A 22,792-nucleotide genomic window follows, 5' to 3' on the forward strand; every position below is an offset into this window, starting at 1 on the left:
GACCCAGCAGGAGGGCTCAGCTGTTCTAACTCCACCATCTGCAAGCTGAGGGCCACCTTGTATGGCCTGCTGTCCTGGGCTGGTCACTCAGGCTGGACTCAATCTTCCCACATTTCCTGTTCTTTCCCCCATAATAGGACGATGAACTTTCCAGAAGGTAAAATTGGAACTCTGGGTGGCAGGGCCCTTCCCAGCCCTATCCTTGGAATCCTGACCTACTCCCAGAAGCCTCTGCTCCCTACCCCAGAAACCCACCTGCTCTTCTGCTAAGATTCAGAGTTCTCTGCATCATCTAGCCTGGTACCCGCCCCCCAGGACACCCTATTCATTTGGTCACCATATTGATGGCAGGTCCTCCACTAGGCAGGGTACCTGGCTAAGGCAGGCGCATCCTCCTTCTGAATGTTCCTGATGCCACATCAGCCCTGCTGCCCCTTGTGCACCACAGCAGTCAGGGGTCCCTGAAAACCCCACCATGCTCTAAAGGACTGTGGCTCCCGGGTGGGCTTGTCCCCAGGGACAGTGCATACCCAGTAGCCATCCTCAGCTTCAGATCCAGCATGGAGGCTCCTATTCTCCAGATCCTTTAAAGGCTGAGTGCTATGTCTACATATGCAAACAAGGCTCCCAGCCCCAGTGAGACCTAGAACAGAGCACAGCTGGACCAGGTGGTGCCACAGCTGTCTGTGAAGGCGAAGACCTGAAGTCAAATGGGACAGGATTTGATTTCACACCCCCTTCCTTCAGCTCCACCTAGCCATCACAAGGGTCCGGGCTGGAAGAATACTTTCCACTTGGCAGGCTGAGTGAGGACCATCGACTCAATGCCCCAAGCAAGGTTTGCTTCCTATCTGCAAAGGCCAGGGTCTGACCTCGGTTTCACAATATAAAACATAATACATGTTGGTTTCACAAGGGGATCTGTGCAAAAGACAAATGGCAGTTACTCTAGCTTCTACCAGTCCAGGAACTCAGTATCTGGATGCACATAGGCTTGTGTCCGCAGGAAGGTAAGGATTGATAGAGATAACACAGCTGGAAGAACATGGCAAGAAGATGTCCCAAGAACCCAGCTCCCTGCTCGGGGAGATTCCCACAGTGGGCCTTGGGGCAGTGCAGGAGAGCAGGGCCCTATGCCTAGAGTTGGAGACCAGAGCCAGACAGCTGAAGCCCCTGCACAGGGCAGCCTCAGAAGCTCAGAGATAGGGCCCCATGTCCCAGGTTGGGGCTGTCTGCACTCACCCCATGGGAGTATGTGGGAAATGATGGGGAGAAGCTGCCCTGGACACACAGGGGGGACAAACGGACATGGGGCTTCCCGCTGAGCAAGTGTGGACGCTCCTACAGGCACCAGCTGAGGATACAGATGGGAGAGGTGATGGTGGCCCCTTAGGAGGGGTCTGGCTGGAACCATGTGGCCACGCCACACCCCTACCCCACCCCAGTCAGGTCCTGACAGGAGCAATCATGATGGGAACTCCAGCCACAGGGGCCTGAGAAGCACTGCTGACATCTCTCAGCTCCAACCTGAGAGCCCGAAACAAGAGGTTCTGTTCAGGATGACTGGCTCAACTCTTGATAGCCAGCTGGACGAAAACCAGATATTCCAGCCACGAGTTTAACGTACAATAAAGAACTAACTGCTCAGTCTGAGCCAAGAGAGGGAAACCAGCTCCCCGTGGACAAAGGGAAGAAAGAGACAATCCCAAACGGCCCTGATATTAGATTTATCAAGGACCCTGATGCAGAAACTGCAACAGGATAAAGAAGGAACGGAAACACAAGGATTAAAAACCAACATGGGAACTAGCGGCAGGGATGAGCTAGGGATGCAGCTCCGTCAGTGTTTACTCAGTGTGCACAAGGCCCAGGCTCAACCCCCAGAACTGCAAAAAGAAAAAAAAAAAAAAAAAAAAAACGGAAACAAAGTGTCAGATAATCAGTCACAACCAGGGGAATCCCAACCACAACCCGATGCCACCTGCGGCGCACGGCCCATCAGATGTGTTCACCTTGTAAACTGATCAATAGAAACTAATATATCTGAAGGGGGGGGACAATGGCACCTGGGGACAGTTATCTGCTCTGACTCACATGCAGCTGGTGTCCTTGACAGACGATCAATGAGGGGGACAGATAGAAGACTTCGCACCCAAACCTCAGCAGCCCGCTGATAAATACAAGGACACCACGTGTCCTTGTTGGTGTTCTTGTTAAACTGCAGAGAACCCAGCAGAGAAAATCCTAAAAGCAAACAGAGCTACACAGCTCTGTGCAAAGAGATAGAAGCCAGACGCCGGGGTAAGACGCCACCTTCTCTAAAAGAAGAGGACAACTATCCATTTATCACATTATGGCCTGTAAGTGTGAACATGTAGAATACATGTGCAACCATATAGCCAGGGGGAGGTATGAGCACACGCAGGTACATGAGCGTGCGTGTGTGTTTGGGCTGGTGTGTGGACATGCCATTGTGTGAAGTACGTTATTGTGCAGAACGTCACCACTTGCAAGTGTGGAAACCCAGCTAGCCTAGAAAAGTGAGGGGAGGGAGCCACATCACAAGGAGCTCCTGGACCCCTCTAGGCTTCATTGTCCCCAAAGCACCTGAGTCTCATGTAAAGCCCAGCTCTGGCTCTCCTGGAGCAAGATAACAGGTGACCCTGAGCTAGCACAGAGGAGGCCTGCTATGGGGGTTCTATGGCCCGGAGGTGACTGGCCCATGCACCGCAGTCAGTAGCACACACACACCCTCCTGTCAACAGACACCGCCCAGTGTGGGGCAGGGCAGCCTTGGGGTGAGGACAGTTGAGATACATACAGTTCTGAGGCTGGACTGGGGGCAGGAACGCCAAGAAAGGTACAGGCGCTGGCCAAGCTGACTCGAGATTTCTGACTAGAATCCCATCCCGGCCCTGCCGCACTGCCCTATCAACTTTAACCAGGCCTCAACCGGTTGTCAAGGGCCAGTTTCAGGTTCCCTTGCCAAGCTTCTTAGATGTTAGCAAAAGCCCACTTGCACAGACTGTCACGGAGGGGCCACACAGTGGGCAGGGGTCAGGGAGGAATGCCCAGAGCTGCAGAGGCAGAGCTGCTAACCACCGCTCTGCGACTCACTGGGGACCTAGCTCCAAGGATAGGCACCACAACCAGGCCCTGGAGGCTTTGGAGGCATGCTCAGGAGTGACCTACTTAGGCCATGCCTATCTTGGCCCAATCCCCATTGTTTACAGTGGTTGGGGTCGTACCACACACACACACATCCCAGCAGCCCTTGTGGGAGGAAAGAACTGCATGCTCCCACAGTGGGCTCTGCACATGCTGTGGGGGAGGGTGTCAGAGGAGGGTACGCAGCACTCACCAGAGCACCTGTTGGCCCTGCTCGGTCACATCTCTGCCATTGACACTTGTGAGTCAGGCCCTGGGGCCCCAGGTTGAGGGTGAGGATGACTCCATTGCTCCCCCTGGATTCCACCTCCACAGCGGAATCAGAATGTGCAGCTGGGTCCCCAGAGTAGCCCAGATGTATGAGGAGATGGAGACACAAGAGACAGAGCAAGCTGCACACAACAGGCTCTTTTCCTGGGACATTCCACCAAACATCCCCACAGCACACGTTCACATATGCAAGTGCTTGCTCACACGTGTACTCACACGCCACACTTGGGTACTCAGTGCTCAGAGGACCCGTGTTGATGCTTGGCGAGGAGAGCCTGGGCTGGGGCAGGAAGGGCCAGTGGAGCGTCTGGGATCGGGCAGCAGCCTTACTGCTGCCAGAAGCTCTACCAGCTGGGAACCAGTCCAAGAGGGAGAACCCACGAGAACCCCAAGTCGGCTCCGTCAGAGCTGCAGCCGTTTCATGTGGTTCCAGCTCCCTAGTGTGATCCAGGATTTCAAAGGTGCACTAGCAAAGGACGGTCCTGCGTGTCTCTGCCTCCACCTGAGCCAGCTCCAATGTCAGGTCCTCTGCCAGAAAGCTAAAGGTGCATGCACACACACAACTTGAAAGGAGCTGCCACTACAGTTTCTCACCAGCCCTCAGCAAGACAGAGGAGTTCTGGGGCCACAGAGAATGCCATCCTACCCCCTAAGCACAGCCGGACTGTGCCCATTGTGGGTTGTCCAGGTTATCCCAGAAGTTCCGTTGGCCCCACCCCTGAGGGGCTTTTGGACAGGCCCTAGGAGAATACACAGGAACCTCATGGCTGACTGCTGCCCACATACCTCAGGTGGCCTGAGGATGGAATGCCATGAGATCCCCTTATGCCCCTGGAGACATGCACAGGCCCACTGCCACCCAGGATCTTCAGAGAATAAGACAGTGGAAGGTTCAGGCCCAGAATGGGCCCAGAAAGTCCTGAGCCAGGAGATGGTTCTTGATCAGAGGAGATGGCTTCTTGAGCTGAGAAAGCCAGCTGCTAGCCCCTTCGCAGCTGACCAGACAGTGAGTGGCCACTGAGTACTGGATGGCACAGCCGTCACCCTCATTTCCAGACTGGAAAACAAAGGCCCAGAAAGGCTGCCATCCAGCAGCTAGAGTCTGAGCCAGGCCAAGTGCCAGAGCCACCCCAGCCACCTTGCACTGGGCCAGCAGCATGGGACTTGACGTCTTATCTACAGCCACTGAAAAGCAGGGGACCCCAACAAGAGGCTACACCTTGGCCTCTGCCCAGCAGGGGCAGATCACATGGTGTGCCTGTCCTTCCTCCTGTCTTCCCTGAGGCCCTCCTCATGACCATAAGCAGGTTCCATGTGCTCCCACTGAGTAAGTCTTTGTAGGACTGTCTGGAAGTGTCCACATCTGTGATATCCGCACGACAGGGCCCCCGGCCCCAAACCGTTGTCCTTAGGCAGCACCTCAGTGGGGCCTCCAGCTTCAGGCATGTCCATCCCCTCTACCACTTGCCTTGCCTGAACCCAATGCAAGCTGAGCAGCGGCAGTGAGAGTCACTCAATACCATGTCTGTACCGTTTGCTTGGAGTGTGCCAACTTGTCAACCAACGTTTGCTTGGAGTGTGCCAACTTGTCAACCAACCTTTGCTTGGAGTGTGCCAACTTGTCAGGCATGTCAGCAGCCAGACACAGCAGGCCCATCACGCCTCCCATCTGGTTGTTGCAGCCATCATCCTTCCTACCCTCCACAAAAATGTTCCTTTTCAGGCACCCTGCCCTCAGGTGGGGACGCTCCTCCGACCTCCCACCGCCATGGAGCCCGGCGAGGGAGTTACACAGACTGGAGCCTGAGCAGAGATGAGGACCGTGCCCTCACCCCCGCTCTGGACACCCCTCTCCATTCCTATCTATTGCTCTGTCACCGTCCACGCTGCGGAAGCTCCCAGCCAGAGGCATTCGCCTTTGTGAGCTAAGGATTCGGGTGGGCGCCCACAGCACAGCCACAGTGGTGCTGACCCCCAGGCTCCTCCTGCAGCCTTCACCCCGACTCTGTTCCAGGGCAGAGGATGCCATGGCAGGCCTGACTCAGTGACTGGTCTGCCATACCCATCCACTGAAGGTCACCTGGCACTGGGAATCCGTATAGCTGGTTCTTTAGCCTGGTGGTCCTCACTTCCCTGGGTCGGTTCAGCCAGAGGAAACAATGGCAGAAGAGATCCGCTGTGTATGTCCAAGCTCCTCCAAGGAAACAATTCAGGATTAGGTGTGGTAGAGCACACTTCTGATCCCAGCAATCAGGAGGCTGAAGCAGGAGGATTGCTGAGAGTTCAAGGCTAGTCAGGAAGATACAGGAAAATCGTGTCTCAGAAAGAAAAAAAAATTTTTTTTCTTTTTTGGTTTTTTGAGACAGTGTTTCTCTGTGTAATAGCCCTGGTTGTCCTGGAACTCACTCTGTAGATCAGGCTAGCCTCAAACTCACAGAAATCCATCTGCCTCTGCCTCCCAATTGCTGGTATTAAAGGCATGAGCCACCGCCATCTCCCAAAAAGAGCAAAGTAACTTTCAACAGCCACTACCACCCACAAGCTGTTATCCCCAGAATTCACAGGTGGGAATCCTGACAGCCCACACCAGAAGGCATCACAGCCGCCCAGTCACCCAGATGAGGGAACAGGAATGGAGTGGAATAGGTGAGCGGGCCCCTTCCAACCTGGTAACAGAGCTATCTGGGAAGACAGGCCCGTGCAGGAAGAGGAAGGTCCCAGAATCAATTATCAGGCCCTGCACATAGTACTCTTCCCCAAGTGGCTAGAAGGGAGCTGGCAGCCTCAGACTCCCAGGTACAGGAGGGAGGTAGCAGAGGGCTAGACACTGGCCCTTATCCCAGACACATGGTAGGCCAGCCTTTGCCAAGAGCAGCCAGTCACCTAAGCTGCTGAGGCTGGGGTCAGGGGCCTAGCAGGGTCAGTGTGGGCCATGCTGTGTGGGCAACGGGGAAGGATCATACAATGTGGACGAGAGTCGGCACAGAAGCAGCACATGGAAAGGTATGCACCCCCTGGGCAGCGGCCCAGATGTCAAGCACATGGGAAATAAGCAAACAAGTGACAGACAGCCTTCAAAGGGGGACATAATAGAGGGCCTGGGGGCTGTAGCTTCTCTCACAGGGGGTGAGCTTGCAGGGTTTTCTTCCTCTTAACATACGCTGGCCCCTCCTGACACCACCAGAGAGCCATCACAGGACAACAGTGGTGCAAGGTCTGGGTGGTGGATGAGTGGAGATGTGACTGCGTGGGTTCCTGCCTCTGTAAGGGGGCCCACAGTGTGTGAACCCTTGATGAGTGTGAACCCTGCCCAGCGTCTGGACATTCTCCGGGGGCCTCTGGCTCCACATCACTCAGCCACAACCACACCTAACACCTGTCCATGTGACGGGGCTACCATCCTGCCAGCACAAAGGGATCACCTTCTAAGGAAGAGTCCAGGCCGCCAGACCACCTCACCCCAACCATGCTAATTCATGTGCCCCACCCCACCAGACACACTTTCCAGAACTGTACCGTCTCAGCCCTTATAGGCAGCCTCCAAGGCCTCTGATGCATGGATGTGGGCATCTATAGGCCAGTAATGTACTGCAATGTAGGCCGTGTCTGTGACAGGTTCTAACCATGTCACCAACGAGCACTCATATCTCTACAGACATCACTCTGGAATATGACATGGCTGCTGGTGGTGGCCCTGCCTGGGGAGCTGAGTAGGAACACCTGAAACCACTGGGAGTTGAGGGGGTGTGCAGGGCAGGAGATGGAGAAAGGATAAGGACACCCCAACCACCCAGGGAAGGGATGGCAGCGCCACCTGGAGCCAAACCCAGGCTCAATCAGTGGTTGGGAGCTACCTCCCCCAGGTAGCAGGGTGTAAGCCTCCACCCACAGCATCACTCTCCCAGGAACCAGAGCAACAGGGAAACTAAGGCTGCCCCTTCACAGGGTTACCAGAGAACCAGGGCTCATTACATAGCTTGATTTGGAGGCAGGTTCAACGGCGACTGTACCTTTGCAGCACTGCTTCGAGAATAAGCTCCAACACCGGGTGTAGTGGCGAGGGGTGTAGGGACGAGTGCCTTTAACCCCAGTATTTAAGAGGCAGAGGCAGGCAGATCTAGTTCACGTCCAGCCTGGTCTACATAGTGAGTTCCAAACTGGTCAGGGCTACAGAGAGAGAGCCTGTGGGGATGATATGGCAAGAAGCAGCTCTGTGAACTGAAGCACAGTACTGGCTGATGGCTGCCTGCTAGTGACCACCTTGGACCCCTTGCTCTCAAGACTGACTGCTCATACAGTTGAGATTAGCACACACTCAAATCCCTCATATCCAAGTTTGCAGGCTCCTGAACACCTCCCCCCGCAGACCCGAGGGAAGAACCTCCAGTCCTGGAGAGAGCAGAGAGAGGAGGAAAGGGCACAGGAGACAGGAGGAAACGGGAGCCTGAAGAGAGCACATGGCACCCACAGAGCTGCCTCCAACCAACTCGGGAAGGTGACCCAGGCTCAGGTTCCCAAAGATTCTATGAGAACACCACAGGAGAATGCTGTGGACATGGGATATACAGTTTTATTTAACAGCAATTAAAGTCCACCACACAAGAGGGACACCAGAGGATTCTTTTTTCGTTTAATAAATACAAATGAATAAAAATACTTTTGTTTTGTAAAGAGACTGCCGGTCTTCCCCCACTTGCCAGGGAAGCCTGAGGGTGGTGACATGCCCTGGGACCACTCTGCAGGTGTTCATGTCCCCACACAGGCCACTTCTTTTCAGAAAGGGCTTCATCTCAATGGCCTACAAATACTATTTCGGTACAATTCCCTTCTCCTGCACCTCCCAACACCAGACTCTGCTGCATTCCAAACAGAAACGGACTCCCTTGGGAGAAGGAAAGTATGAGGTCCCCATAGGTACTCAGCTGGAGCCCCAGAGCTGGGAACTACTAACACCATGAAACATGCACAGCGCTGGCCGCTGACATGTGAGCAAGGAAAAGCAGATCCTATGCAGCGAGATCTGCTGCACCCCCACAGATGAGCTGCACTTTAAAAATAGAAACTCATGTTTAAATGGAACCTGGTTAGAAAAGGCCAAGCATCCGCTTACACTGAAGGTCTGTTATTGCTTGTGGGGTCTGCTCGGGCACTGTTGCTCAGCATGGTCCTGCTGTCTGAGACCCTCCACCCCCGGCCTGCACCACAGCCGCTTCCCAGCTGTCCAGTTCAAAGTGGGCACCTCTGCTGAGCACCTAGTGGCAGATTCCCTTCCAACCCTGACAGTGAAGAACAATTTGATCCTAGAGCTAACCTTGGTGCGACCACATATGTACGTACAGAACCCCCGGGCGAGACCCACGCTAAAGCCCTGGCGTCCCCACCTGCTCTAATGTGCACCAGTAACTCAGACATGGATGTGACCAGGAAGAGCAGCAGCCTTGGTGATCCATGTCCCCTCTTCTCATGAACCCATTTACCAAACACCCCCTGGAGGGGGCTACGGTGACATCTGTGATGCACACAGCAAGCCTCTGTCACCATGCCAAAGGCAGCCTAGGCTTGTAAGTGCAAAGTGTCAAAAGAAGCTCAGAATGCCTCCTGGGACACCTAGGAACTGAGAGGCGGGGACGACAGGCCCACACTGCTTTCTCCAAGGCCCCATGTCCTCAGAAGGAGCAGCACTGGTACACCCAGTCCCTGGTGGATGTCAGGGGCAGGTCCTCAGCACTGCAGGAAGGAGCAGAGCTGAGGACCCGTGGCTGGGAGAGGTAGTGAGGACAGCCTGGACCCTCCCTGAGGCGCAGCAGGAGGAGTCCTTTGGAGCACAGCAGCTGTCATTACTCCAGTCATGATTTCAGGGGAGCTGCCTGGCTGGGGTGGAAAGGAAGGAACCATAGGTGCTGTGGCTCTGCAGAGGCCTGTGTTGGTGTCGGCATGGCAGCTCTGTTGCCAAGTGTTCTGGAGGACAGCGCTGGACTGCTCAGTGTGCACACGGTGTGGCCTCAGAGCCCCAGAGACTTCTGGACGATCTGCTTGGCGATCTTGTAGAACTGCTCCCGGTCATCCCGCCACATCTTGGAAGCATCTACATTTGCTCCACTCTCGTCGTTGGGCTCTGCAGAGAAAGGGAACTGTGAGTAAAGGGTGAGCACCTGGCCACAGCCTCCTTTTCATCTCTAGAGCGCCACAGAGCTCTCGCGGGTCATTCTGGGTAGCAAGGGGACTTCCAACACAAACCCGGGCCTTCTGCCTGAGGAAGGGAGGCTGGAAGCTGGCACAAGCAGGGCCCTGACCCTCAAGTCAGCAGGCCCCTCACTTCCAGCAGCCTGCAGCAGCTCCTTTAGGGGACAGGAACCCCCTTACCCCACACACCCCAAACTCCCCTTGACTGAATCCTGCTCCCTTTATACCTCGCTGGCCACTGCACCCTGGTGCTCAGGTGGCAATAGAAGTCCTCACACACCAACTGAGGGAGTCTGAGGGCCTGCCTCCTCCAGCCCCTCCAAATCCACCCATTCTCTTGGCCATGAGTGTCCACGTGTCTGAATACCAGACTGAGAAGTCAAATGCTCTGCTCCTATCCCAATCCCTCACCCGCCAGCTCCACACAGACAGTCCTTCTAAGGTAAAACTGCAGGATGTGGCAACCAATACAACTCCCAGGGCTCCCCACCAAGCTCAGTGTCAGGGCTCCTGCCCCTGTCCAGCTGACCCTCAGCCCCGAATGTCTTTCCTTCCCACCTCCCTTGTCAACTCCTGGTGTCCCAACTCACTCCAAAGAGGTCAGAGAAGTATTTCTGCAGTCGGGTTTACCACACTGGCCAGCAACTGCTGGTAGGTTTGCAAGTTCCTTGAAAATATAGGGACCTCACACTGGGGTATCTGTTGTACTAAGCATTAAACCCCTGTACTATGACACACAGTGGGGCCCCAATAAATGTAAATGCCCAAGATCAGAGAATAGCAAACTGTGGTCAACAATCTGGCATGTCCTATATAATCTGTAATCATGGAAGTATGTGTGGTGATATATTGTGTACCCTAATAAAATTTGCCTGAAGATCAGAGAACAGAACAAGCTATTAGATTAAACACAGAGGTCAGGCAGTGGTGGCACACACCTTTAATTCTAGCACTCAGGAGGCAGAGATTGGTCTGGATCTCTGTGAGTTCAAAGCCACCCTGGACTACATGAGATTGATTCAGTCACAGAGTCAGGCAGTGGTGGCACAGAGGAGGTTTTTCAGCTGGAGAGCTTTCGGCTGTGGACTGAAGAGACATTCAGTCACAGGATTCGTGGAGCTGGCGAGGTGAGACATGGCAGTGGCTTGTTCCTTTGTCTCTCTGATCCTTCAGCATTTACCCCAATATCTGGTTCTGGGATTTTTATTAAAAGACCTTTTAAAAAATTGAGCAACACCTGGCGCCCACCTTTTGGGGCACGGATTCAGGAAAAGGCTGCTTGCCTGTGGTCTGGCAGCCACCAGCTCAGGCCGACACGCAGCCGGAGTCCCTACCCTGCCAGCTGCGTTTCTGTTGCTGCCTCTCTGCAGCAAACTCCATAGGTTTGGGGCTCTAAAGACCACAGGAGTTAGCCACTTTCACACTCTTCCCTGTGCAGACAGCTAGGCCTTGGGCTGCTTTCCTCTCCCGGTGGGTTTTGGCTTTCCCTGGGCCCCCTCCTCAGGCTGCTGCCACACCGTCATCTGAACTGTCCTTGTCAGCAGATGTGTTGAGTTCATTGGGATTTCTTTTCTTTTCTTTCTTTCTTTTTTTTTCTTCGAGACAGGGTTTTTCTGTGTAGTTTTGGTGCCTGTCTTGGATCTCACTCTGTAGACCAGGCTGGCCTCGAACTCACAGAGATCCACCTGCCTCTGCCTCCTGAGTGCTGGGATTAAAGGCATGCGCCACCACCGCCCAGCTCAATTGTGACTTCTTAAAGGGAGGAATTAGTTAAAAGAAAGTTTTTTCCCACATTAAACTATGGGAAACATTTTTACAATGGAGGTAGTTTGGTCTCTGTTTGATAATACTATTGATGGCCTGAAAAAGGAACAATTAAATGAGAGGATAATTAATGTTGATGGGATTTATGTAATGTCAATTATAAATATTATTTGATCTTTTCTGTTTCATCATTTAAAAAGCTGGTTAATATGAGTATCAAGATAAAAGTTTTTAGAAAAACCTGATAAAACAGATCATAAAGACATTCAGACCCAGACAGAAGAATTTAAAGAAGAACCAATGTCAGCATTGCATTATAAGGTTACAGAGAAACAGCCTAAGGCTTACAAACAGCCAATCTTAATTTATCCAGTAACCTTACAGGAGCTGCCAAATGATAGCTATCCCCTGACTGTGTATGAACTGAATGGACTCCTGTGCAAACGTTAAGATTTGAGGAGATTCAAAGAAGCAATAGTCTCATATGGCATCCACTCATCTTTCATAAAGCAGATGTTAAACTCATGCTCAACTTGTAATAGAATTATTCCTCAAGACTGGACAGATTTGGTTACAGCCATCTTAGATGGAGGGTCCCCAATTACAATGGAGGACCTAGTGGAAGGTTGAGGCTAAGACCACTGAACAATGGAGTAGGGCTAGAGGTACTGAAATTCCCCAAGATAAACTTCTTGGAGAAGGCGATTATGCTGATATGCAAAGACAATCTTTATATGATGACCACACCCTGGCTTTATGCCGCATGGCAGCCTTGAATGCTTGGGACAGAACTGAAGAAGTAGTAAAGAAAATTGAGTCATGTACTAAAGTAATCCAGGGCCCAAAAGAAACCTTCACTGATTTTTTACAAAGATTGACTTCAGCAGTAAATAGAATGATACCAAATTCTGAATCTAGACAGATAATAATTAATCTCTGGCTTTTAAAAATGCTAATGCACAATGCAAAAGGGTAATTAGGCCATTAAAGGCAAGATCAGCACCCTTGGCAGAATGGATCCGAGATACAATAAATTTTGAATCTCATGACCATGACCATGGTTGGATAGGTAATTTCCAGAGGTTTGAAGAAAAATCATAACGTCAAATGTTTCAATTGCGGTAAACAAGGTCACCTAAAAAGGGACTATAAGCAAGATGTTCCTAGAAACAATGTTTTTTCAAGGAACAATAGCAACAGCACACCCCTCCCTTCTGGATTATGTAGAAGGTGTGGCAAAGGCAGACACTGGATTGATGAATGTAGATCAACAAGGGACAGACAAGTTAATCCCTTGCCTTTGCCATCAGGAAAATCCCTGAGGCACCTCTCAAAGGCCCCCATGTCAATTCCATTCAGTCCTTTCCAGTCATCATGGAAGAAACTCCTTCCCAGAGCAATTAAAGAACCTAATCCCTATTGTAAAAACCATACTGCTCTAGATGATAGAACTATAGAAGAGAGAACAAAAAATTCAGGAGAAACCATAAATCACAATAGATAAAGGTTAGATTTGGAACCTTTCCAAAGTTAGGGTTGGGGAAGGGTTTTGTTTTTGTCTTTCCAGGAGAATAAAGGCATCCAGCTAAGAAATCTGAAGACCACTGGACAAATGAGACATCTGAAGAAAAAGGACAAATCATCCAGAAAACTTGTCCCACAAAAAAAGATTTTCTGCAGTGAACCATGACCACACCTAACAGAGACTTTGAAGTCTCCAAAAAGAAGATGGGACCCTACAACTGCGATTCCATCAGGACAATGACAACACCATTAAGTTGACAAACACCACCCAAAGATCAGTTTGGACTACAAACTGCTCAGGACAATATAGAGATCATAGCTGAGATGATATAGCCTCACAAGACTACTCCGATCAGTACTTCACCATAATCCTAAATTTTCTTTATGTCCCCATAAGACTACCAGTGCCCCCAATCAGCAGGAAGTAGCCTAGAAAACTACGCCCACATTCCCAAAAAATGGATTATGGATGTTTGTTTTTGTTTAGGGGTTGGTTAAAAATTGTTATTGGTCATAGTCAATCTCTTTCTAAAAGAAGAAAGAGGGATATGATATAGAAATGTATTATATAGAAATGACAGGATAAAAAGGTAGATTATTGAATCTACTCTTAAAAGAGAGAGATTTAGAAATGACAGGATAAAAGGATAGATTATTGAATCTATTCTGAAAAGAAAAAAGGGAGAATATGGATATGGTAAGATAAAAAGGTAATTATTGAATCTACTTTTAAAAAGCAACTACTTGTTTTAATTTTTTTTTTTTTTTTTTTTTTTTTTGGTTTTTTGAGACAAGATTTCTCTGTGTAGCTTTGCGCCTTTCCTGGATCTCCCTTTGGAGACCAGGCTGGCCTCGAACTCACAGAGATCTGCCTGGCTCTGCCTCCCGAGTGCTGGGATTAAAGGCGTGCGCCACCACCGCCCGGCCTTGTTTTAAATATTTTACATTGGATTGGATTTTTGTATATTATATACAAATTATGTCTATTGATACAAATTTGAGGTTAATTTTGTTAGAATATACTGTACATATATTTCTACTCTTGTTCAAGGTATTGTACCTATACAGTAATTTAACAATGTAATGTAAATTGCTAGTCCTTGAAAATTATTATTACCAACTATTTAGGATAATAAAGAAATGCAGGTTAGTTGTTAGTCACGTATTACAATGGAACTTGTCAGGTTAGGTATGTTTTCAAGGTCAAACAGATATATTTTAGATAAACAGATTGTCTTCAAACACTTCAGAGATCTATAGAATATGGCATTTAAGATGTTTTAATAACATAGTTTTGATTTTTGTTTTTTTTTTTTTAATGACAATGAGACAAGTCTGCTCCTGACAGTACCAATCTACTTCAGAGAAGATGATGGATGTTGAAGAAACTCTTTATGGAGTTTATTTTCTTTGTGGCAAGTTAGCCACTGGGCAAGAAAATGTCATTGCCTCGACTGCTGACAGTATGCTGTCCAAATGGACAAGCAGGACACAAAAGAAAGAACTGCTGAATTTTGCCAAGACAAAGTAAGACAGCCCTTCAGAATATCCTGCTTCACAGATACGTCTGTCAGATATTCTAGACCTACAGGCCAAAGATGGATGCCCCAATGTTGCAGAAGAACCTTGGGTAACTGCCCAGGCAGCCAGCTGTTTCTATCATTTCTCACATATTTTGGAAGTCGCTTGTTTGCATTTCCTGTTTACTTAGGTAATTTTATTTCCTTCTTGGGTCTCTGGGGGAGTTGAAGACTAGATAGTTATAGTTTTTCTTGTTAACAAATTCAGAAAAGAAACTAACTGAAGAGGTATAAAGTGTATAAGTTCCGGGGCTGGAGAGGTGGCTCAGAGGTTAAGAGCACTGACTGCTCTTCCAGAGGTCCTGAGTTCAATTCCCAGCAACCACATGGTGGCTCACAACCATCTATAATGAGATCTGGTGCCCTCTTCTGACCTGCGGTCATACATGCTGTATACATAATAAAAAAAAAAAAAGTGTATAAGTTCCAAAAACATCAAAAAATAGTTTGGGGTTGGTAATACAAGTTAGAATAGAATGTGAATTAGGTACCTCATTTTGGACTCATCAAAATAGGATAAATAATGGACTATTTTCTCTGAATCTGTCAAATGTTAATGGACTAGACATTGTTAATGTAATTCTTGACTGTATATATTGTATATAGTTATTGTACTTATTGTATATAGTTTTTCTTATATTAGTAATAACCTTCTTTTATTATTTTAGACAAAAAAAGGGGGAATGTGGTAATATATTGTATACTCTAATAAAATCTGCCTGAAAGTATGCTCACACTCGGGAAAGTACAGACCTGATACAGTAACAGAAAATGGAATGCACAAGCTCACCTGCCAGCATGCTCACCACGGAAAGCAGGATCTTCTCTACACTCTGCACAGGGCTCCACCGCTCAGCACTGCTCTCATAGCCCATGGGATCGTCGCCTGGGGCATGCAAGATGGAGATGCAGACTCTCCCGTCAGGATAGACTGCAAAATTCAGAGGCAGCCATGTGAGCCCAGATACGATGCCACTGTGCTGGGGAAGCTCTACAGACAGAGGCCCAGCTGTTTGCACAGCAGTAACAGGACACTTCCTGTTGGCACAAATCCCAGAGAGGCCTACCAGCAGCAGGCCAGACCTTTTGGGGATTGATCAGGTACTGTGGTCACTGGATGACAAGGGCGCTTGGGATCAGGTCTACCTAGCACTAACTAGTCACAACTGGATTCCACCTTGTTATAGATGTCTCTGAACATTATCACCAAAAGGAGTAAGTGAAAAGTGAGTGGACAAATATTCCACAATTCAAGCACCCAGAAATCAAGATTCTTCACAGGGCTCTGCAGCACAGGTTTTAGACATCCCTAACTCAGCTGGCAGGACCACCCCCAAATCGATGTCCATGTGGCCAGAGTAGAGGCAAGGCACTGAATTACTTAAGTGCAAAGAAGGGGGTGGGCATTTAACAACACACCCAGTTCAAAATTATTTTTACAAAATAAAAAGGCATCAATTTGGGTTGGAGAAGCAGTTCAGTGGTTAAGAGGATTGACTTTTTCCAGAGGACCAGGGTTTGACCAGCACCCACATAATGGCTCAGAACCATCCTTAACTCTAATTCCAGGGGATCTGACTCAAGTCTTCTGGCTTCTGTGGGTACCATGAACATGTAAAACAGATACACATGCAGCTAAAATACCCATATACATAAAATAAAATTGAAATAAATTAAAAAAAAACTAGTGACAAATAAGTAAATGTCTTATTTTTACAAAATAGAATATCCTACTTGAATTTCTGTTCCAGGATCAGATTTTTAAGATCAGGATTATTAGTGGCAATAAAAATCATTTACAAGCAGAAGCATTACTCTAAATACCATTATTCAAAATACAACACGTTGCCCCATTTCTCTTATGTATACTGGGCATATTGACATATGTGTGGAATCTAGCACTTGGGAGATGTAGTCAGGAGTTCAAGACCATCCTGGGCAATATGAACCCTATATCAAGCACTTCACCCCTCAAATTTCTCTTATATATAATACCTACTTGTAAAAGGAAGAAATTAATTAAATAAATAAATAATCCCAATCAGAGAAGAGTCCCTGGCAGTATTATTGTACCCCCTTCCAGACACTTGCACAAACTGTTTTCTGAAGATAAAACTCAGAGCACTATTGAGTACTGGCTTACTTCCCAGTCAACACTAAACTTGAGCGCATCACCATGCCACCTCTATGGATTCTTAACCTCCAGTCCAACTACAGCATTCCTTAACTCTGCTGTAGGAAGACTGGGCTGACTCCAGTTTTTGACTGTGCATGAGTGTTTTGCTGTATGTATGTCTGTGGAAACACAAGAGAGTCTGGTTCCAGAGAGGCTAGCAGAGGGTATCAGATTCCCTGGAGCCTTGGTTGTGAGCAACCATGTGTGCACTGGGAGCCAAATCTGAGTCCTCTGCAAGAGCAGCAAGTGCTTTGAACCACTAAGACATCTCTCTAGCCCAATTCCAATTTTCCACCATTAAAAATATACTGTGACAGCCGGGCGGTGGTGGCGCACGCCTTTAATCCCAGCACTCGGGAGGCAGAGCCAGGCGGATCTCTGTGAGTTCGAGGCCAGCCTGGACTACCAAGTGAGTTCCAGGAAAGGCGCAAAGCTACACAGAGAGACCCTGTCTCAAAAAACCAAAAAACCAAAAAAAAAAAAAATATATACTGTGACAAAGGCCAGTGTAGGCCACAAAGCACTCAAGGCCTGAAAGTTCTAGGAAGCCCATTAATGCAGGATGGCTGGGCCAAAAAGCTAGTGTTAAGTTCATACATTTTTTTTTTTCTCCTCTACATTAAGCTGATCTTCAAAATAGAAATCCTGGTGCTCACACCATAACTGATTTGCCCCAGTTTAAAAGCTGGCAGCCATTGGAGACATGTGCGTACAGTACTGGTGTGCTGCATCCAATGTACCTGCAGGACCCCTTGCCTCTTATTAACAACGCAGCATTCTGCTGCCTTGTCAACCACATTCAGACTCACTTACTGTTGGGATGAAACATCTCGCAGGTGAATCTCATCTTTGGAGGACTCAAGGGGTAGTCAAGTGGGAAACTCAGGATGGCAGGAAAAACACCAAACTCAAAGCAAGTGTCTTCAGGGCCCCTGCAAATTAGGAAATATATGTAATCACAGTGCCTGCCCCGACTCAGACATGGGAGAAGGAACCAGGAGCTCTGTTCCAGCTGTTTCAGACCCGAGGTACAAACACAAGCTGAAGCACAGGCGGCAGAGCTTTGCACAGCAACTGCACCAGAGAGACACCCCAGAATACTTCGGCCCTCAGGAGGTGGCCGTCGCTGAGGTCCAGATCCCGTGAGGATCGAGGTGTGAACTGTAGCAGAGAATAATCAAGAGCCTCTGTACAGTCATGTGAGGAGCTAATGAATGTATTTCAAAGGATATTTTGATCTTTCCAGTGTGCCTAAGATGTGATTTTATACCCATCAAACAGAAAGGGTACACATGTGATCCTCAACTCATGCTCAGTGTGAAAGAAGCCTAGGCCACTGGGCAGTGGTGGCACACTCCTTTAAACCCAGCACTTGGGAGGCAGAGGCAGGCGGATCTCTGAGTTCAAGACCAGCCTAGTCTACAGAGTAAGTTCCAGGACAGCCAGGGAGACACAGAGAAACCCTGTCTCAAAAGACCAAAAATCATAAAAAATGAACAGCTCTGCCTCCCTGTGACAGCAGGTCTAACACAGAAAGAACCCTCTTAACACAGGGATAAGGACCTGGACTTCCACAGACGGGGAAAATTAGGAGATGTAAAAGCCATCTTTACTTACTAGAAAAGAATTTCTTAAAATCCAAACTTAGCTGGGTGTAGTGGTGCCTGACGTCTAGGGCAACTGGTCTACACAAGCTCTTGTCTCAAAACAACAACAAGGGGTGGGTGGGGAGGGGTGGCCAGTGGTTAAGAACACATACTGCTCTTCCAAAGGACCCGAGTTTGATTCTCAGCACTACAAGGGGCAGCTTGCAATCACCTGTAATTCCAGCTACAGGGGGATCCAACTCCTCTGACTTCTGTGGGCACTTGTACTTATGACTCAAGCACCCCCCCACATATACTTAAAATAACAAAAATCAATCGGGGGCGGGGGGGGGGGGGCAACAAAGGTCGGGGTAAAAAGCTCATTCTGTAAAGTCTCATGCAAGCCTGAGAGCCAGGGTTCAAGCTCCAGAGCTCATGTAAACAGGCAGGTGAAAGGTACACGCTTTTGACCCAAGCACTGGGGAGGTGGAGCTAGGGGAACCCCCTAGGCTCACTGGTCAGTTAGCCTCACCAAATCAGCAAATCCCAGGCCAATGAGAGACCCTGTCTCAAAAAGCAAGTGGTCCTGATGAACATCTGAGGTTGATCCCGTCTCCACACATATGTGGCACATCTAACCATCTGCATGCACAAATGTATACATCACACATACATATTGTTCCCAGATAAAACACCACAAAAAAAACAACAACACAAATATGTTTAAAGTTTTGATAAAGTTATTTTAGATCAGTGATACACAGATCTGTAAAATACTTGCTGCACTATTTATCTCCACAATTAAGAGAGCAAGGAAAAAAATTTAATTTCGTTTGCAGTCACACCCAGGGCTTCGAAAGAACAATGCAGTGTCTTGTTAAGCCAAGTTTTTTTTCTCAGTGACAAGCCTTGACTCTGGAAAGCGATCCTGTGCTACTTCAAAAACAAGATGAATAGCTTTTCTGCTTGGAGGGATGACATGCTGCCTGACAGTCCCCTGGGGTCCTGGCACCAGGCCAAGGCAGAGGATGCCCTGAGAAGCAGCAGCACAGTCACCTTCACAGGTGTGGTCCAGCTGAGTTTTCCTCTCTCCCGCCTCAGGGGCCTGGATGGAGCCCTGAGCCCTCCGTTCTCTCCTAAGTCAATCTGTCTAGCACTGTAGAGGGAACTCACCTATCAGCACTTCCCATCCTCCTGAACTAAGGAGGTCAAGGGGACTGCTGCTATTTTACTATTGACCAAAGCTGGGAGATGCACAATGTAGTCTTTAAAACTGCAAGGTTTGGACAGAAGGTTGGACAAACAAAGACACTGTCTCAGAAGTAATCCTGCTGGCCAGGCCTGGTGGTGCAAGCTATTAGTCCCAGCACTTGGGAGGCAGAGGCAGGTGGATCTCTGTGAGCTCGAGCCCAGCCTGATCTATATGGAGAGTTCCAGGCCTGTCAAGGTTACATAACAGAGATTAATCCTGTCTCAAAAGGAGAGAGACAGACAGACAGACACAGACAGAAAAGATTGAGACAAACATACCCTGTAGGGCCTCACTACGGTTGGCACCAATGAGTCTAGAGTGAGAAAAAAATGGGTAGTGTCCTTGGAATGAGCTACATGGCATTTGCTCAATGCTTTGATAACAGGTCTTTGTTTCTCATAATGGGGCTTTCTTTAAAAAAAAAAAAAAGTCTACTGGGTTGTTCACAGCATCAGAAGCATGACCCAACATTTCCTCAAGTGCACCCACATCTTAAATAGCAAAGCTGTTTGTGCATACGCAGGCCCACTGCCGGTTTAAACTGGGGTTTCCTTCTCTTTTCCAGCACGCCTGCCCCTGAGCAGGTATGCAGGTGGCAATCTGTGCAGGGACATGCCTGCCAAGGTGGGAAACGCCACAGAGAAGCTTCCTGCCCGGGACAGGGAAACAACCAGTAGCTTTAGACAAGTTTCACTCCCCACTTCTGGAAGTGAAGACCCTCACCTCACAGAACAGGAAAGGAAATAGAACAGCCAACGCACACACAATCTCTTGCGCCTACAAACAACTTTCCATCTACTGATTGCAAACACTGCCTAACTTCCTATTCCCCAGCACACCATTAGAGTAGTGTGTTATAACTGCTGTCCTTGGGGAATGCCTCCTTACAGGCCTCACTGGCTTCTTGTCTACAAACAGATGTGGAAGAATGACCAATGACTGTCATTCCTGTCCTGGCTGACTGCCTTACTCAGCCTGTCCTCCAGAGCTGCCTCAGACCACATCAGCAACACACCTGTAACCACGGAACTCTAGCCAGAAGCTTGCCTTTCATTTTTGGATGCTGCAAGGTGGAGAAGCCTGTGCCTAGAAGGCAGAGGGTCAGAGCAGCCTCCCAAAGCCACAGTTGTTTGGCCCCGCCTCGAATGTTCGAGAAGCCGCTTTGCTGCTCTCTTTAGGAAGTGTCTCAACAGATGAAAGACTGTCTTACACCACTGTAATTGATGAGGTGTTAAAATAACAGACTGTCCCTCTCTTTGGAACTCAGAACCAGAGATGAATTACTAGAGATTGCTAATCTCCGCAGTAAGGCTAGCTAGAATACACAGCATACAAAGTGGGCAAACCTACAAACACCCTCCCTACAGCCTGCAGGTCCCTCAGCAACACCCATCAGGAGTGTTCCACTCCAGACTTCAATGAAGTCTTCTCCAGCGGCTCCTATCTCACCAGGGCCCAGATCTGGCCACACTCTGGGCCGATGGGAGTTGCTGGCTAGGCAGCAGAGGTCACCAGAGACTTGTCTACTCCCAGGATATAACATCTTGTTGGCAACAGGACACCATGGTAGGAAGCTGTACCTTGGAAAAGGGTCCACATGCACCTTTGTTGTCCCAGCAACTTGAATAGAGAGGGATCCCCTGATTCTTCTGAGGTATTCAAAAGATCCTTCCACTGCCAGAACCAGGGTAGTAACAAACAGGGTTTGTTCCACATTGTAATTTCAGGTCAACTCTGTCCAAAGGAGTCACAGCCACATCCTAATGTGTTTGCATTAGAGACACTGCTAGAAAACTTAACTACACCCTCCCTCATTTTGAAGGGCACGGAGTGTTCTGAGAACTGCAGAGTGAATTCTAACACAGAGGATCCCTTGTCTAACATAAATGCTAACCTTACTCATGTTGGAAAATATCCAAATACAGAAATGTGTAAGCAAAACAGCTAACACTCCTCCTTCACCCTGCCTGTGTCCTTCCCTGAGAAGACTGAGCAGCGAGGATCTGCAGGCTTTCCTGTGTGTGTAGGGACACACACCCTAGCAACGAGAGCGGATTACTTTGGAGTTAAAATTGTATCATGGTAATGAGCGATGGTAATGACGTTCTCAAGGTCAAGAGTTTGAAACCCTGAATAAACGAACACCCCACACTTCCAGACCGGAGCACTGTAAAACTAAAGCTCCACCAGCCAGACAGTGTGGTGTGCGGCAGAAGGACGAAGCAAGCCCCTGAATGATGGTTCGTGTTATTTTGACAGATGCTGAGAGGACTCAATGGGCAAGTGGGCGGCCACAGGCAGAGCGAAGGCCGACTCCTACACTTCATTCCTTACACAAGTGGGCGGCCACAGGCAGAGCGAAGGCCGACTCCTACACTTCATTCCTTACACAAACCTAACTGAAAAGAACCAAGGGTGAGTGTAGAGAGCTACAAGCTACTGGGATATTACCACTGCTTGTCACCCACCAGGCAGGGCGACGGCAAAGCCAGCAGTATCAGGCTGCCAGGAGACAAGCAGGGGCCAAAAGTACTAGGGACAGAAGAGGCCCTAGAAACCAGCAATCTGAGGGAGGAGAGGCCCCCAGTCACCAAGGAAAAAAAGCCCAGCCCGCTCTCTGCCAAAACAGCAGGGTGAGACAAAGCCACAGGAGGACAGTTAATTCCTTGATAGATGTTTTAAGAACATTTGTAAACGGCCTCTTGTTTGTGAAGGGTCTGGAACAAGACCAAAACCCACAAAGTCACTAGATCTTGGAGCAGGGGAATTCCACACTAACGCAAAAGCCTTATTCAAACACAAACGTGCTCTCCTGAAAATCAGTTGTAATTACTTTTTAAGACAGGTTTTCAAAATATTTGTTTAACTTTATACTGTTTATCTAAAATTAGTAATAGTTAATTCAACAGACTTTTAACAATGCACTTTTTAAAATCCACACTAGAGAGCTCAACTGTTCTTTAATGAGCTTCTAAACCCATCTGTGGACACATATGAGCCAACATCTTCCAAATATGACAGGCTCATCAGGTGCCCTGACCTCTGCAGGCTTCCTAACAACCGCTGCTCCTACAGCTGGCGAGCTGCTGTGATGGCATGTGAGCGAGTGCAGGTGTGTCTGTGTTGACACAGGACATGGCAGATGAAACAAACAGGTCACACATCAGTTCACACACATGATCACCTGCTTCTTTAAAAGCAAACAATGCCTGGGGAAATGGCTGCAGGCCAGGAGTTTGATCCCCAGCTCTGTAAAGTGAGTGAAAGAAAAGTAAACAGAGCTCCACCT

At 48.8% G+C, this 22,792-nt stretch overlaps 1 protein-coding gene across 1 annotated transcript in view; it reads right to left on the reverse strand.

Moving 5' to 3' along the window:
• Positions 1 to 7,988: 7,988 nt before the first annotated feature.
• Positions 7,989 to 22,792, reverse strand: part of Ube2g2 (ubiquitin conjugating enzyme E2 G2) — a 29,118-nt gene continuing 14,314 nt past the window's right edge. The window contains exons 4-6 of the mRNA XM_052744577.1: positions 17,479 to 17,597; positions 15,280 to 15,420; positions 7,989 to 9,553 (exon numbers count right to left, since the gene is read on the reverse strand). Coding sequence (XP_052600537.1) covers positions 9,441 to 9,553; positions 15,280 to 15,420; positions 17,479 to 17,597 — 373 coding nt within the window. The 3' untranslated portion in view covers positions 7,989 to 9,440. The remainder of the gene's footprint in view (positions 9,554 to 15,279; positions 15,421 to 17,478; positions 17,598 to 22,792) is intronic.

This window comes from Peromyscus californicus, unplaced genomic scaffold, assembly GCF_007827085.1.
Source record: "Peromyscus californicus insignis strain IS unplaced genomic scaffold, ASM782708v3 Scaffold_19__1_contigs__length_69161282, whole genome shotgun sequence".
In the NCBI taxonomy this organism is placed as follows: Eukaryota; Metazoa; Chordata; class Mammalia; order Rodentia; family Cricetidae; genus Peromyscus; species Peromyscus californicus.